Below are 15,297 nucleotides of genomic sequence, written 5' to 3' on the forward strand. Positions count from 1 at the left end.
GCTCTCCCTGGTTCGTTTCTCTAGATCCCTTTCCGTAACGTCTCATGACCTGCTTTGGGGTTTTAGCTGTCACCTCCTGCCAGGAGCTTTACCTGTGGCCTGACATCTTTGCGGGGCTCCGCACCCACCCACGTTGCCAGCTGCCTCTGGGAAGCTGCACCTTGCTGTCTTCTGCCTTCATCTTTCATGATGACCAACATTCCTAAGCGTCTCCTAGGTGCTGAGTGCTGCCATGAGTTCAGGAATACAGAGGAATACGACAATAGACAGTTGCTGCCCTGGGGGAGGTGGCAGTCACTTCTGCCTGGGAGGGTGGGAGCAGGAGCACCTCCCCGAAGAGGTGGCTTCACAGTGAGGAATGACCAGGATCTTTCCAGAAATTAGGGGTGGGGGATGGAGGGTAGTCCGACTGACGGAGCCCCCTGTGTGCATACCCGCCTCCCACCCTGCCTCCTGCACCTCTGTCTTCCGTCTCTGGAGGTCTCTCCCGGCTTTCAGGAACCTGCTCCTTAGAGACAGGGCCCTGCTCAAGCTAGAATCCCGGTTTGTCTATAGTCACGTTGGCGGATACCTTTTGAATGTTTGGGGTCTGCCAGGCATGACAGACAGTTGGCACCATATGCATACAGGATCTCATTCAGCTCTCTAATGCTACGAGGGAGGTACTAGCATCACCCTCAGGGTAGGGATGAAGAAATAAAGGCTTAGGGAGATCAAAGTTCTTGCCCTAAGTGACCAAGCTGGTAGGTGGAACCAGGGCTGGTGCCCAGGGATTCTCCTTCAGGGACACTGTAGTCACCTCTGTGACTAGGAGGCAGAGACTTGACCTCCACGGAGAGGAGACGCGCGGCTCCAGTGGGGGTGACGCTGCTCTCGTGGCGGGCGAGTGGCTGGCAGAGCCCGGCACTGTAGCAAGTGGTTTGTAAGAAGCCGCAGGGTCTTTCTGTGGACAGAGGGGTGTGATCCACCTTGGTGGCGCCAGTCACCCTTCCCTGGATATTCACTTTTATTTACAGAGACATTTATCTTTTCATTTTTAATCTTTTCTAGCTAAAACTGAGCAAGAGGTTGAAATTACATTGCCCCAGTTCTCCAAGTTGGCAGTAACAGACTTCTTTCAGAAGCTGGTATGTTGGACGCTTATTTCATAAGTGACCTAAGGAGATGGCTTTTACATTTTGCTAGTTTGTCGTCTTAGTTCATTTGGGCTGCTGTAACAAAATGCCATAAGCTGGGTGGCTTATAAACCACAGAAATTTATTCCCCACAGTTCTTGAGGCTGGGAAGTCCGAGATCAAGGCATCAGCAGATTTGGTGGGTGGTGGGGGCCTGCTCTCTGGTTCATAGGTGACACCTTCTCACTGTGTCCTCATGTGGTAGAAGAGGCAAGAGAGCTCCCTAGGGCCTGTTTCATAAAGACACCAATCCCATTCTTGGGGGCTCCGCCTGCACGACCTAATCACCTTTCAAAAGGCTCCACCTCCTAGTAATCCCATTGGTGATTAGGTTTGTTTATTTTATTTTATTTTTTTTTGAGACAGAGTCTCGCTCTGTTGCCCGGGCTAGACTGCCGTGAGCCATGGCGTCAGCCTAGCTCACAGCAACCTCAGACTCCTGGGCTCAAGCGATCCTCCTATCTCTGCCTCCCAAGTAGCTGGGACTACAGGCATGCACCACCATGCCCGGCTAATTTTTTCTATATATATTTTTAGTTGTCCAGATAATTTCTTTCTATTTTTTTGGTAGAGATGGTGTGTCGCTCTTGCTCAGGCTGATCTCGAACTCCTGAGCTCAAACGATCTGCCCGCCTTGGCCTCCCAGAGTGCTAGGATTACAGGCGTGAGTCACTGTGCCCAGCCTGGCGATTAGGTTTTAACAGACATATTTTGGGGATGACACAAATATTCAGACCATAGCATATTAAAAAACTTACTTTTAGGTATTTTAGATTTTTTTATATTAAAGATCTTATTTTTAAGATAATTTTAATTAAGATAATTTCTAAAAGATAAATTTAGTGAAAATATATTGGATATGTTGGAGAAGTGGCAATCAATGTTCTAGTATGACGCTCTAGCACATTATTAGCCGAGATGGCGTAGTAGTCTGTGAACAAGGCCGAGTGAGACGTTCAGGGACAAGAGGCAAAACTTCCTTTAGCTTTTAAATGTCTGATTCAGCCTTCGAATCCTACACCTAACGGTGCTGTCTTCCAAAGGGCCCCTTATCTGTGTTTTCGGCCAACAAGAGGTGGACACCTCCTCGCAGCATTCGCTTCACCGCAGAGGAAGGGGACTTGGGGTTCACCCTGAGGGGCAACGCCCCGGTTCAGGTCCACTGCCTGGATCCGCACTGCTCTGCCGCGGTAAGCATGCGCCTTTCCAGCTTGGCAGCAAAATCCTCTGGCAGCTTCGCGTGGAGTCCGGCTGGGAAAATACAAAGAAATAGTTCAAACACATCTGGGTGATTGCATTTAGGGTGCACCTAGGCCGGAAGCCTGACTTTATGTGAAAGACCTCGTGGATGCCACGTGCCCAGATAGAAAAGGATTAATTTTTGCTTTCTTGATGCAAACTTAGGCAAATGTCTATTTTGTTAATGAATCTGGGCACCGATCTGGGATTTGGGTGAACGAAACGTTGACCTTTATTTAAACAATACCTTTGTAGCTGGCAGGAGCCAAGGAGGGAGATTACATTGTTTCCATTCAAGGCGTGGATTGTAAGTGGCTGACGGTGAGCGAGGTTATGAAACTGCTGAAGAGCTTTGGCGAGGACGAGATCGAGATGAAGGTCGTGAGCCTCCTGGACTCCACGTCATCCATGGTGAGTGCCAACACTGCCCTGGGCAGTAAACACTGGCCCGGAGTGAACTCTGTACGCTGAGCCCTAGAGGTCTTTACCAGGCCCTCTGCCTCCCACCTGTGTAACGTGGCACAAACGACTGAACACCTAAGCTTGCAATCACTGGGGTGTGCTCGCCTTGGCCCAAGAGATAATTGGAAAAACTCCTCTTAATCCTGTAGATAAAATAATTGACTTATTTTTCTGATTAAATTCTGTTTGGCCAGGTGCAATGGCTCACACCTGTAATTGTAGCAGTCTGGGAGGCCGAGGCAGGATTACTTGAGGCCAGGAGTTCAAGACCATCCTGAGCGAGAGCAAGACCCTATCTCTACCAAAAATTAGAAAAATTAGCTGGGCATGGTGGCGTGCGCCTGTATCCCAGCTACTTGGGAGGCTGAGGCAGGGGGATCCCTTGAGCCCAGGAGTTTGAGGTTGCTGTGAGCTATGAGTATGTCACTGCACTCTAGCCCAGGCAACAGAGCAAGACTCTGTATCAAAAAAAAATTCTGTTTAATTACAAAAGTAATACATACTTGTGTTTAAAAAAACAGTTCCAATAGCACACATGGACTTAAGATAAGTGATGAAAGTCCCTCTCTACAACTCGGAGACAGTGTTAGCCATTTCCTGGGAGATCTTGGGAAGTGTTCAATTGCTCTGCAAGTTCATGTGCAGTTTTCTCCTTTAATTTTTCCAAGTGGGGGAATCATACCACAGGTTCTCTTCTGCACTTTGCCACACTGACTAATGTACCTTGTACCTTCCCTGTAAACAACATCCACTTATTCACTGAACAAATATTGACTGAGCATCAGCTATGTGCCAGGCACTCTCCTGGGTGTTGGAGCTCCAGCTCAAACTCGACAGATAAGGTCCCTGCCCCCCGGGAAACACTAAAGAAGCAAATACCTGGTTGTGATTTTGATAAGTGCCTTAAAGAAAAGAAAACGTGGAACATGGTAGAATGACTGGGGGTGGGGAGCGGCTGCTCTAGGCAGGTGACGAGAAGGAATAGCCAGCTGAAGAGGGACAAGAGGACCATCCCGGGCAGGGGCACCAACAGGTGAGGGGAAGCCCCACTGTCTGTGTGTTTTCATTTTGGTGACCATTACTCTGTATTCCTTTCTCAAATATAGTAAGAACTTCAAGAAGTGAGTAGTGGTTTCTAAGCCTGAGTTGCTGCTACTGAGTATATTCCTTAAAAATTTTCCTTGTTTTCTACATAAGCATTGGTCACCTGAGTTTCAGAATTGTATCAACTTAATTTTTAAGAGGATGCTGTAAGTGCAGAATGTCTCTCTAACTCGGTGGTCACGTATCAGGTATCTTGAAGACGTCTAACACCCCTTTTCTTGCTTGTCTACGTGCAGCATAATAAGTCTGCCACGTACTCTGTGGGAATGCAGAAAACGTACTCCATGATCTGCTTAGCCATTGAGGACGAGGATAAAACTTATAAAACCAAGAAAATCACGAAGAAGCTTTCCTTCCTGAGCTGGGGCACCAGTAAGAACAGACAGAAGTCAGCCAGCACCTTGTGCCTCCCTTCGGTCGGGGTTTCAAGGCCTCAAATCAAGAAGAAGCTGCCCTCTCCTTTCAGCCTTCTCAACTCTGAAAGTTCTTTATACTAATGTGAGGAAACAAACACGTCCAGGCCCCAAACATTGACGGTGCTCACGAGGCCTTCAAAATTTGTGCCATAATGCAAAATATCTAAATGTTTTCAGATCCCATTTTCACATAGTATAAATTTGCATTTCATGTGTTTTTATGAAAGTAACAAGAAACCTCTAGAAATTTGTGAAAAACAAACTTCTTTGAGGATTGTCACTGTATTGCTGCAAGTTATTTATTATATAAAGTATTGTAAATAGTGTTGAAAATATGGCTGTTTTAAATGGTTAGGACTGTTTGTAATAGTTTCCAGGTTTGGGTAATAATCATTCCTTAATTTAGACTTCACATGACCCCTGAATTAAGGCAGTTCAGAGGACTGTAATGGTAGCATTAAATTAGTGTTAATAAAAACCGTTCCAAAGAGCTGCTTCCTAATAGGATTTAACCTAAAACAAGATTTTACTATTAATATCTATATGATATGAATGCTATTTCTAGATAAAGTCTAGTGCCAAATTTGTCTTGATTTATTAAATAAAAACAATTTAGGAGCAGCTTTTCTTCCAGTTTGATGTCATTTAATTTAAAAGTTGCTAACACAGTGGCAGTGTTAGATGAAAATGCTGTCTACAAGGTAGATAATATACTGTTTGATACTCAAAACATTTTTCATGTTTAAAGTAGAAGGTACATAATTATATATTTTAAGTCTTGGTTAAAAAAGGAGTTTTACATCTTATAAGGTAAAAACGTAAATGATTCAAATTTAAAGCTCTGTTTGACTTTTTAAAGTGACATTCTTACCAATTGATTTCTCTTGCTATAAGTTGGATGATACTGTGACTAAGATTCACAGTTGACACGACACACATTCCATAGCTAAAAGTATATAGCATTGAAATCTGATTTTGAGAATCAACAAGAATTTAATTATTTTCTATTGTGCAATATCTTAAGGGAAACAACCACCTTTGGGAAAGTGTATCCACTACTCCTTGGGCCATGTTTGTATAAATGTTTGAATAAACATTCACACACCCGAGTTGTTTTTTTCACTTTTATTTCAATTCCCCCCTTTCAAATTGTTTCTACTTTAATGCAAAAGTGTTTTTATTGTTTTGATTTTAAAAATGACTGACATTTCCCAAAGCAGGACTTAGCTTTCACATTACCTTCATCTTCTAAAACGTACGGCATCTTTAATTGTATTTATTTTTTGAAGAGGCAGCTGTACCTTTTGATTCCTAGCCCGTAGCTCCTCTCACTGGATGCAGCTGCCCCTAATGTTTTCTCGTGTGTCCTCCCACTGTTGGGCTACACATACACAAACACATTCTTTTCTGCCTCACACACATTGAGTTTTCATTTTTAAATGGGAACTTTAGACTCCAGGCTTTCTGATCCAGAATACATGCCCAGGCCGGGCGCGGTGGCTCACGCCTGTAATCCTAGCACTCTGGGAGGCCGAGGCAGGAGGATCACTTGAGGTCAGGAGTTTGAGACCAGCCTGAGCAAGACCAAGACCCCGTCTCTACTAAAAAAATAGAAAGTATCTGGACAACTAAAAATATATAGAAGAAATTAGCCGGGCATGGTGGCACATGCAACTGTAGTCCCAGCTACTCGGGAGGCTGAGGCAGGAGGATTGCTTGAGCCCAGGAGTTTGAGGTTGCTGTGAGCTAGGCTGACGCCATGCCACTCTAGCTCAGGCAACAGAGCAAGACTGTCTCAACAAAACAAAACAAAACAAAAAACCAGAATACGTGCCCAGTGATTACAAACTGTACAGCTACCAAAAAAAAGAAAATGGGAGGAAAGGAAGAATGAAGGAAGGAACTGTTGTGCGAGTGTTTATTTACGTTGGCAGCAGCCTCAAAGCACAGGTATTAACGTACGAACGGCAGCGCTGACAGCAGGAACAAGGGGCTTAGGGTACACAGTCCTTCATTGTATGTCTGTTTCCTTTAGATGGTCACATCCCCCATCTGAAACTCTTTAGACTTTTCTGTGATAGACACAGGTCAAGGTCACACGTTCAAATATGGCCCTGACTGACTTTTTGCCGAGAATGAGGGTCCCTGACTCTGAGGAAGATGCCCACTGGCCCTTTCCCTCTCAGCAGAGGGAGGGCAGTGCCCGCCAACTGCAACGCACACGGCAAGGCAGGGCCACCCGCGGGCTCCGTTCAGGCCTCACCTCATCTTCTAGTTGCTGTGAGAAGTCTTTCTTGCTTAGTTTTTGAATGTGAAGACAAGATCCCGCTGTCTGTGGCCTAAGGCCAGCTGTCACCCGGACTGCGTGAAGAAAGCATGGATTTGCTCTGCCGCGGCTCGTCCGGCCACCGGTTCCAGTTCCCGGACGGAAGCATGGCTCAGTCGCTGGATGCTGGGAAACTTCTGCAGCAGCAGGGGGGCTTTAACTTTCCCAACTCCTGGGATCCGCTGCACAGTTCGAAGCAGGGATAGCTCAGACAGCGGAGCCCGTTTCTTCCTTCGAAAAGGGTTCTTACTGGGCTCTTTGGTTTGCTCCTGAACCTGAACCAGAAATTCAAGGAAAAGCCCATGAGCGCCCTCTGGAGGACTGGCAGTTTTCTTAAAACTTGTTTTGCGGAAATTCAGTTTTTCCATTTGGTTCAGCTTGACTTGTGGGCACAAATGTTTTCAGATACCATGAATATAATTTTTCAGACATCAGCAAAATTATTGAAATATGAATCATTAGCCATGCAAAGGAGTAAGAAGTAAGCAATTTATAAAAATTTGAGTTTTCACAATGTTTCAGATAAAACTAATGAAAAACATAGGAATTCAAACACTTTCCTATGGTCCATTAAGAAACATTTCATTGCGCAAGATTAAACGATAGTTATACCTAACCTAGATCTACTTCATACAGGACCTGCAGGAAGCTTGTCTATCACAGGAGAAACCCAGTCTTCAGCTTGTGGTGGTTATACTAAGGCAGATAACAGCAGAACTTAGGAATAGTGAACCACACAGGGCTGCCTGGATTTTTGGTTCTCAACCCTAGGTGCACATCACAGGGGGAGACTGAAAAACAACATAGGCCCCGGCGCAGTGGCTCATGTCTGTAATCCTAACACTTTGGAAGGCCGGGGTGGGAGGATGGCTTGAGCTCAGAAGTTTGAGACCAGCCTGAGCAAGAGTGAGACCCCATCTCTACTAAAAAATAGAAAAATTAGCCGGGCGCAGTAGTGCACACCTACAATCCCAGCTTGAGGATCACTTGAGCCCAGGAGTTTGAGGTTGCTGTGAGCTAGGCTGACGCCACAGCACTCTACCCAGGGCGACAGAGTGAGACTCTGTCTCAAACAAAACAAAATAATAACACAAAAAAATTGATGCTCAGGCCCTAACACCATGTTTTGATTTTTAATTGGTCAGAGGTAAGGCTCATGTATCACCATTTTACAAGTTCCCCAGGACATTCTAATGTACAACCAAGTTGAAAAGTCAGGACAATGGAGAACCAGGTTTTTTGTTTTTAAATAAACATTATAAACTTGCACACACAAGTGCTGATGCTTAATAAAAATACATGGGGATGAGGCAAAGCAGCTGCTAGTTGACATTTTCTCCAAAGTGCAGGATGATGAATGATGGTGTCATCACAGCCTGGGAGTCTCAAATTGGGTCTCCAACTTGTTTACTTTGTCATCCACTTGTCTAGAGTGGGTGGCAAGCTCAGCTGGCTGCAGAGGCAGCTTCTGAACTTATCAATAAATTCCTCAAAAAGGTTTTATAAACCAACACAGGGAATGACACAGTTTGGACTGACGGGTTGCAATTATAGCAAGGGCAGCTGAGAGTCTGCATGAGGTCAGGTCCACTGTGAAGGTATAGGAATCCACACTTACTAACTGGACAATGAGACAGGATGCTTCCATCTGGTTGGCCACCGGAAGTAACACCATTCCAAGGTCCAGCACAGTAAACTTCTGTAAGGCTGGGAAGTATTGTTCGCTCATCCGGGTTTTTTCAACTACTACAATGCCTTGAAGATTACTGGACTTAAAAAGAAAAAAAGATATTAAGCCATTTTGTGACAAAATTCCTTTCAAGGTTAAGAAAGCTATCACTTTGTGCTTGGAATGGCCAATGGTTTTATAAATTATTCCAAGAGATGGAGGGGGAAGGAGGGAGGATAACCAAGTCAACGTTCAATTTCAGTTTCTTTAATCCAGTACTTACATTTCTAACGCGAACAAGCCTCTTTCTGTAGCCATTTCCTGCCACCAAATCAGCTTCGGTAACATAAAGAATGCAGGATCTATTCGACAGGTAAAAATCTGGTATCAGGCCATCCTCAAAAACGAGCTTAATTTTCCCTTAAAATGAAAGTGAGATCCGTGAGTCAGTTTTGTATGAAAACGCAGCAACAGGCAAACCGTTAGGAAAAAAGGGGGGGGGGGCGGGCAGGCAAGGGCTTATGGCAGAAGGCAGCCCACTTACCTTGCATCTCTTGCGCCAGCTGCGACCCGCGCCATTTCTCATTGGCCACAATGTGCCCCAAAGGCACGTGCACGGGGCTCGGGCCATCAGGGGGGCTCCTTTCCATTGCTGGTCTCGACCTAACGAGGGAATACAAGACGGCACCTGAGCAGGCTGTCCTGCACACGGCCCCACATTGCACTCGAAGCCGGGGCCTCTGTGGCAGGATCCCGTCTGCAGAGTGTTCTTTCAAAACTGAATTATTTGTACAAGTCTAAGAACCGGGAGATTCCTGTCCTGGTGGCCGCGTCCCTCATTTTCGTCACGTACCTGGCCCCTGGCACCCCAGCTCGGTCCGCACGATGGCCCCTCAGTCCAGTCCAGGACGGAGACCGAGCCCTCCGCCCCAGTCTACTGGAACTACTTTACCCGAGGCCGCGCCACTCCCGGCTCTACGCCGCGGGCGCTCTCCCAGTCCTTCATCCAGCCCGCCCTCCGCCTCCCAGGCGGCGGATAGGCTGCTGCGTGGCAGATGGACACCTGATTTGGCCAATGAGAGAACCGACAGCGCAGACGGTTTCCGCTGTGGAGGGAAATTGAATGGAACCTGCGGGTTGCCAACACGACGAGTGTGGAAGTAAACTTGGCTCTGATTGGCTGCGGACAAAACTGAGCCAATAGCAGACATGGTTGTTGCAAAGTCCTCCGGGATGAAAGAGCGTCCAGGGCTAAGCCCTCGGGACCGGGGACTGCTTCAGCGGGGGGCCCTGGCTGTGATGAGATCTGCCGGTAAATCCGGGCCCTGGTGCGCCCACCCACCCGCCGCAAGGATGCTCCTGGGGTTTCGGAGAGGCCGCAGGAACCAGTTCGTAAGTGGATCCTCGCCCATCCCCACCAAATACGCCGGTAGGCTCTTCCCGCCTCCATCCACTCCTGGCTGGCTTCTCTGTTTCCGCTCTTGTCCTGCCTCTAGGTCCACTCTCCACACAGCAGCCAAAGGGATTATTTTAAAACTCAAATCTGATCGTGCCTCTGCCCTTGTTAGAAACCAATGCCGTTACCACCACCACCACCACCGCCGTACACCCTCTCCAGCCACGCCGGCCTCCGTCCAGGCTTCCACCCTTTCTATTCCTTCTGCCTCGAATGCTTCCCTCCGAGTCCTTCCACGGCCACCCTGTCACTGTATGCTTGTACTCCCAGCCTCATTCTCTGACCGTCCCTCCTGCCTGTCCTACTCACGTCCTCTAGGATCGTAACTCCAATGATCTGTTCACACCTTCCCCTTCCCCCCACAATCTATTGATCCTACCAACTTTTAGCTGACTGTCCCATCCCTGATGTCCTCACTGCCCTCTTTTCCAGCTGTAAGTCCACCGTCCGTCGTTCCCGGCATACACCCTCAACTCCCTTGATCCTGCCTTCCTTTTCCATAGTTGCCTGGAAAAACCCCAAACCTACTTACTTTCAATTCTCCACAAAATGAATACTTTAAGTGCAGAAAAAGCACTGTGATAAGGGCACTCCTGAACTGTATTTTAAAGTGAGGTCAGAGGGCATGTCTGATTTGGCTTTGTGTCCTCAGCCTATGACCTGCTGACAGGAGGGTGGTGAGAAGCAGTGAAGACAGAATTGGAACATATTTTTGCACTGCAATTTTGCTAACTCAAGTCAGCGTGTTTATTGAGTTTTTATTCAAATCAGTAAACATTAAGTTCCTAGTGTGTGCAGATACCCACGGCTGATTGATAGCCTTGGGCTACATTGTCTAGAGGATAGATAAATCCATAACTAATTCACAAAATGGGTAAAACAAGAACTACTGTAGACATGTGTACCAGGGGAGGGGCAGCAAAGCCAGTCTGGAGAGTTGGCCTGGGCCTTGAGGGGAGTAGAGAAAGAATTCCAGGAGGAGAAGACAGCGTATGCCAAGGCCTGAAGAAGAATGAATTATTTGCCATTTGGGAAATGGAAGGCAACTCTGAGTGTTAAAGCCTGGAGAATAAGTGCAGGGATGAAGAGGGTTAGCAAGAAATGAATCTGGGTCCAATGGTAGGAACCAGCTTACAGCAGCCTTTTATGCCGTAATGGAGCATTGACCTGTCATCAAGAGAGTGGGGCTTCCCATGGGGGAAGGTTTTCATGTTGGGTAGCGGTAGGATTGTCCTGTGATTTAAAGTTTGGAGGTGAGAGGACCATAGTTAGGAAATGATTGTGGAGGTATAAGAGATGTTTAGCATACTACAGGGGATTCCCTCTTTCAAAAGCAACAACAAAGCTCACAAGGCCTTTTTGGAGAACCTACTGGATGGCAGCCTCTGGAGATTTGGAGGTTAAAAAAGCCCTTTCTTGTCGTTGAGCCTCTCCCAAGTGGTGGGGATAGGGGAGGAGGCACATATGTAAACTGTCAAATTGCTGGACAAATGCAGGCTGGTAGGTGCCACGCTGAGGGGTAAACAGAGAGTGGAGGGATTGGGCAGAGACTGTTCTGGAAGACCTACTCCTGTGGGTGGCTGTGCAAGTGGAACTGGGGTGGGGTGGGGAGGCTTTTGGGAGGCCTGCCGTCCCTTACTCCTGAAGGGTGTGTCCTGGCTGTGCCTCCCTTCCCCCCTTTGCCTTTTTTTTTTTTTTTTTTTTTTTGAGACAGAGTGTCGCTTTGTTGCCTGGGCTAGAGTGAGTGCCATGGCATCAGCCTAGCTCACAGCAACCTCAAACTCCTGGGCTTAAGTGATCCTACTGCCTCAGCCTCCCGAGTAGCTGGGACTACAGGCATGCGCCACTGTGCCCGGCTAATTTTTTCTATATATATTTTTAGTTGGCCAGATAATTTGTTTTTATTTTTAGTAGAGACGGGGGTCTCGCTCTTGCTCAGGCTGGTCTCGAACTCCTGACCTCGAGCGATCCACCCGCCTCAGCCTCCCAGAGTGCTAGGATTACAGGCGTGAGCCACCGCGCCCGGCCCCCCTTCCCCACTTTGTGCCAAACACTGCCCGATTAGTCTTCCCAGGGCCGTCAGTGGCTGCTCCTCACTGGGCCACCGATCTCCTCAGTCTGGTACGAAAGCTCTTCAGATGGCAGTAATCCCACTCTCACCCCTGCCCGTCTTCTGACCTCTCCCTCGCAGGTGCCCCTGGTTTCCAGCAAACCGGAGCGCTGTGCTTGCTACTTCCAGAGCACTGCCGCCGATGTCTTGCTCCATTCCTTTGTTCTCCCTTCCTAAAACGCTTTCCTATCACAGTTCCAAATGTGGGAGCAGTGGCCATCTTTGAAAACCCAGTCTGAATGCCTCTGTGATCTTCTCTGCGGAGAGCATTTGAGGTCCGCATGCTGGCCCCAGAGCTAAAGGAACCCTTCCCTCCCTGGGCCATCTCAGCACTTTGTTTTTCCCTTTCCCTTGGCTCTTCTGTGTTCTGTAAGAACTATATGGGTGTTTTTCCTGTATGCTCTACTTCCTTGAGGATGAAGACAAGATTTTTTCATTGCTGTCTGCCTCTAGTGGATGTGAATGAATGGCTAGTACCCAGAAACGGAGATTGGACTAGACTCAGAAACTTCTGAGAGACTCCCAGTTACCCAAAGCAGGGTTCTCTACTTTCATGGTGTGCAGGAGCTAGTTTTTGTTACTCTGCATCTTTGAGACAAGCCACCTGGAATCTTTATTAAGCCCCCACCAGGTGTGAGGCATCGTGCTCAGTGCTAGAGTTCTGGGCTTGGTAGGGAAAAGAGTCACCTGCTTCTCTGCAAGTCGCCCTGCTTTGTAGGGGGAAGCACGTGAGACATCAGCGGGGACAGTGCTGTGGGACAAGTGGAGGGCCTGGATGGTGACTCTAGGGGACAGTCAGGGAAGCTGCTTTGAGGAGGGTAGGACAAGACGGCCCCCACAGTGGGCAGCTGTGATGTTGCTCCCTGGGTGGGTGCACGTGTCTGGCCAGATGGGGGTTGGGGATGGCAGGGGAGGGGTGGGGCTTCTGGCGGAGCTGGAGCCCTGGGTGGCCGGCACAGGTGTCTCCTCTCAGCCTGGGGGGCGGGGCACGGTGGTGGTAACAAGACTCAGGTGATTCCCCTGCGTCCCAGCGACCTCTGCTGCGTTTCATTTGTGCAGAAACACATCGTCCATGGCCTTCTCCCTGCAGCCAGCATCGCTCCGAAGCCAGCAGTGCCCCGCACGCCTCCTCCCCGCAGCCCCAACCCGTCTCCAGAGAGACCAAGGTGAGTCTCAGAGGAGCAGGCGCTGAGCTCGCCCCTGTACGCGGCTTCCAAGTACTGGATCCAAACTGGGCAGCTAGAACTGTTAGGACAGTCCCAACCGGCCAGAAAATCACTAGCAGGGCAGTTAGCATTATGTCCTCTGGAATACTTACCACGGTTCCATAACGGTGCACTTAGTGTGGTTTCTCTGAGGGTAACGGATTTACTTAGGGTCTGTCCCTTTCAAGGTGTCTGAAGTTCTCACATTTTGTAATTGAATGCGATTAGTGTTTTTCAAAATATAAAGCATTAAAGCCCAAGTATTCAGGCTATAGTACTTTAAGGGAATTTTGAACTGTGCACATACTTTTCTTTTTAACCGTAAGTCTGCCTTTTAAAGAGCCGCTTTATGGGAAGGAAGGAGAAGCGTGTTCACGGTAGGGCCTGGGATGCCCCTCTGCCAGCGTCCAGACACACCGGACAGCTGACTGGCTTTTATTTCTGGGTGTACTTGAGACCCCTGCTTGGGCCCTCCAAGGTTTTAGACACAGAAGAATTTTAGACTCTTTTTAATCCATAAAACACATTAACTTGGTTATTAACAGTGAATGAGAAGTAATTTCATTTAAGGGTGGTACCTTCTTTTTAATGTTCTTTGGTAGTAGTAATATTTTAGTGGGTTTTTCTTTCCCTTCAGTACTGTCTTTTTTTTTTTTTTTGAGACAGAGTCTCACTCTGTTGCCCGGGCTAGAGTGAGTGCCGTGGCATCAGCCTAGCTCACAGCAACCTCAAACTCCTGGGCTCAAGCAATCCTCCTGCCTCAGCCTCCCAAGTAGCTGGGACTACAGGCATGCGCCACCATGCCCACCTAATTTCTTCTATATATTTTTAGTTGTCCAGGTAATTTCTTTCTATTTTTTTTTTAGTAGAGACAGGGTCTTGCTCTTGCTCAGGCTGGTCTCAAACTCCAGAGCTCAAACGATCCGCCCACCTCGGCCTCCCAGAGTGCTAGGATTACAGGCATGAGCCACCGCACCCGGCCTTCAGTACAATCTTGATAACAAGAATACGCATTTATTGGCCAGGAGCAGTGGCTCACACCTGTAATCCTAGCATTTAGGGAGGCTGAGGTGGGAGGATCGCTTGAAGCCAGGAGTTCGAGATTAGCTTGAGCAACATAGTGAGATTCTGTCTCTACAAAAAAAAGAAAAAAAAAGATTAGCCATTTATTAATGTTTCCTTTGCACCAAGTACTCTGGTAAATGCTTAAGAAGCATTCTTTCATTTCCTCCTCTTGAGGACCCTGTGAGAGAGATCCTGTGTCATCTCTATTTTGGGTACACAAGGCCCAAGCATTAGTAGCTGGCTCAGGGTTTCAAGGCTGGCGACTGTGTGGTGGCTTTGCTGCGATGACTGTGTGGCTTTGTGTAGCTCTAAGGAGTTTGTGCGAAGAACTCTTACGTTGTGTCGTTAGCACTTAAATGTTTATGTAGCCCCACTAGTAGCTGGAGGGTTAGCTTTACATTCCATCATAAAGCAGAAAAATATCTGAAATGTGTTATGTCATGGCAAGCAAACTGTGAAAGTATTAGACAATCTCTCCCTATAATCTCCTGTGCTTTACAAAAATACCTTCCTGGATTATAATCTGTAAACAACTTTGGCAAATTTATCATATTTCCAGATTTTTTTATTTCTGAAAAATAACATTCAGGCTGGGCACGGTGGCTTTTGCTTGTAATCCTAGCACTTTGGGAAGCTGAGGCAGGAGGATTGCTTGAGCTCAGGAGTTCAAGACCAGCCTAAGCGGAACGAGACCCTGTCTCTACTAAAAATAGAAAAATTAGCTGGGCATCATGGCGGGGCGGGTAGTCCCAGCTACTGGGGAGGCTGAGGCAGGAGGATCACTTGATCCCGGGAGTTTAAGGTTATGGTGAGCTATGATGACACCATTGCACTCTACCCAGGGCGACACAGTGAGACTGTCTCCAAAAAATTTTAAAAGTTTCAATTGACTGATTATTGTCTTCATTATAGGTCATGTTTTTCTGTCTCTTTGCAGGCCTGATTATCTTTGAGTACAAGACACTGTTGAAAATTTTACCTTGTTGAGTGCTGGACAGTTTTGTATTCTTATAAATTTTCTTAACCTTTGTTCTGGGATGCAGTTTCTTGGAGAGAGTTTGATCTTTCGA

General features: G+C 47.3%; 3 protein-coding genes across 5 annotated transcripts in view; 2 read left to right on the forward strand and 1 right to left on the reverse strand.

Moving 5' to 3' along the window:
• Positions 1-5,505, forward strand: part of RHPN2 (rhophilin Rho GTPase binding protein 2) — a 45,244-nt gene extending 39,739 nt beyond the window's left edge. For both annotated transcript variants that reach the window (XM_045531756.1, XM_045531757.1), the window contains exons 12-15: positions 1,051-1,127; positions 2,219-2,365; positions 2,670-2,825; positions 4,217-5,505. In XM_045531756.1, coding sequence (XP_045387712.1) covers positions 1,051-1,127; positions 2,219-2,365; positions 2,670-2,825; positions 4,217-4,477 — 641 coding nt within the window. In that variant the 3' untranslated portion in view covers positions 4,478-5,505. The remainder of the gene's footprint in view (positions 1-1,050; positions 1,128-2,218; positions 2,366-2,669; positions 2,826-4,216) is intronic.
• A 795-nt stretch (positions 5,506-6,300) lies between these two features.
• On the reverse strand, positions 6,301-9,400 carry FAAP24 (FA core complex associated protein 24). 2 transcript variants are annotated; one of them, XM_045531758.1, is made up of 5 exons: positions 9,245-9,400; positions 8,936-9,054; positions 8,675-8,811; positions 8,341-8,493; positions 6,301-6,997 (listed from the first exon to the last, which is right to left on the reverse strand). In XM_045531758.1, exons 2-5 carry the CDS (start codon positions 9,039-9,041, stop codon positions 6,749-6,751), a joined length of 645 nt encoding a protein of 214 aa, XP_045387714.1. In that variant the 5' UTR covers positions 9,042-9,054; positions 9,245-9,400; the 3' UTR covers positions 6,301-6,748. The 2 variants fall into 2 exon arrangements, with proteins under 2 accessions (XP_045387714.1, XP_045387715.1); XM_045531759.1 differs by lacking the exons at positions 8,936-9,054; positions 9,245-9,400 and having other exon boundaries at positions 8,341-8,488; positions 8,675-8,760.
• Positions 9,401-9,639: 239 nt separating this feature from the next.
• Positions 9,640-15,297, forward strand: part of CEP89 (centrosomal protein 89) — a 53,491-nt gene continuing 47,833 nt past the window's right edge. The window contains exons 1-2 of the mRNA XM_045531905.1: positions 9,640-9,783; positions 13,017-13,123. Of these exons, the coding sequence (XP_045387861.1) occupies positions 9,691-9,783; positions 13,017-13,123 (200 nt within the window). The 5' untranslated portion in view covers positions 9,640-9,690. The remainder of the gene's footprint in view (positions 9,784-13,016; positions 13,124-15,297) is intronic.

This window comes from Lemur catta, chromosome 19 (genome assembly GCF_020740605.2).
Source record: "Lemur catta isolate mLemCat1 chromosome 19, mLemCat1.pri, whole genome shotgun sequence".
Taxonomy (NCBI): Eukaryota; Metazoa; Chordata; class Mammalia; order Primates; family Lemuridae; genus Lemur; species Lemur catta.

What these genes read in the sequence shown, in the direction of transcription:
- FAAP24 (XM_045531758.1), bottom strand. Translation starts at nt 9,041, where the DNA reads ATGGAAAGGAGCCCCCCTGATGGCCCGAGCCCCGTGCACGTGCCTTTG. An exon ending in GCTGGCGCAAGAGATGCAAG is followed by an intron (nt 8,812 to 8,935) that starts GTAAGTGGGCTG and finishes TTTCATTTTAAG; the next exon opens with GGAAAATTAAGCTCGTTTTT. An exon ending in GGCTTGTTCGCGTTAGAAAT is followed by an intron (nt 8,494 to 8,674) that starts GTAAGTACTGGA and finishes TTTCTTTTTAAG; the next exon opens with TCCAGTAATCTTCAAGGCAT.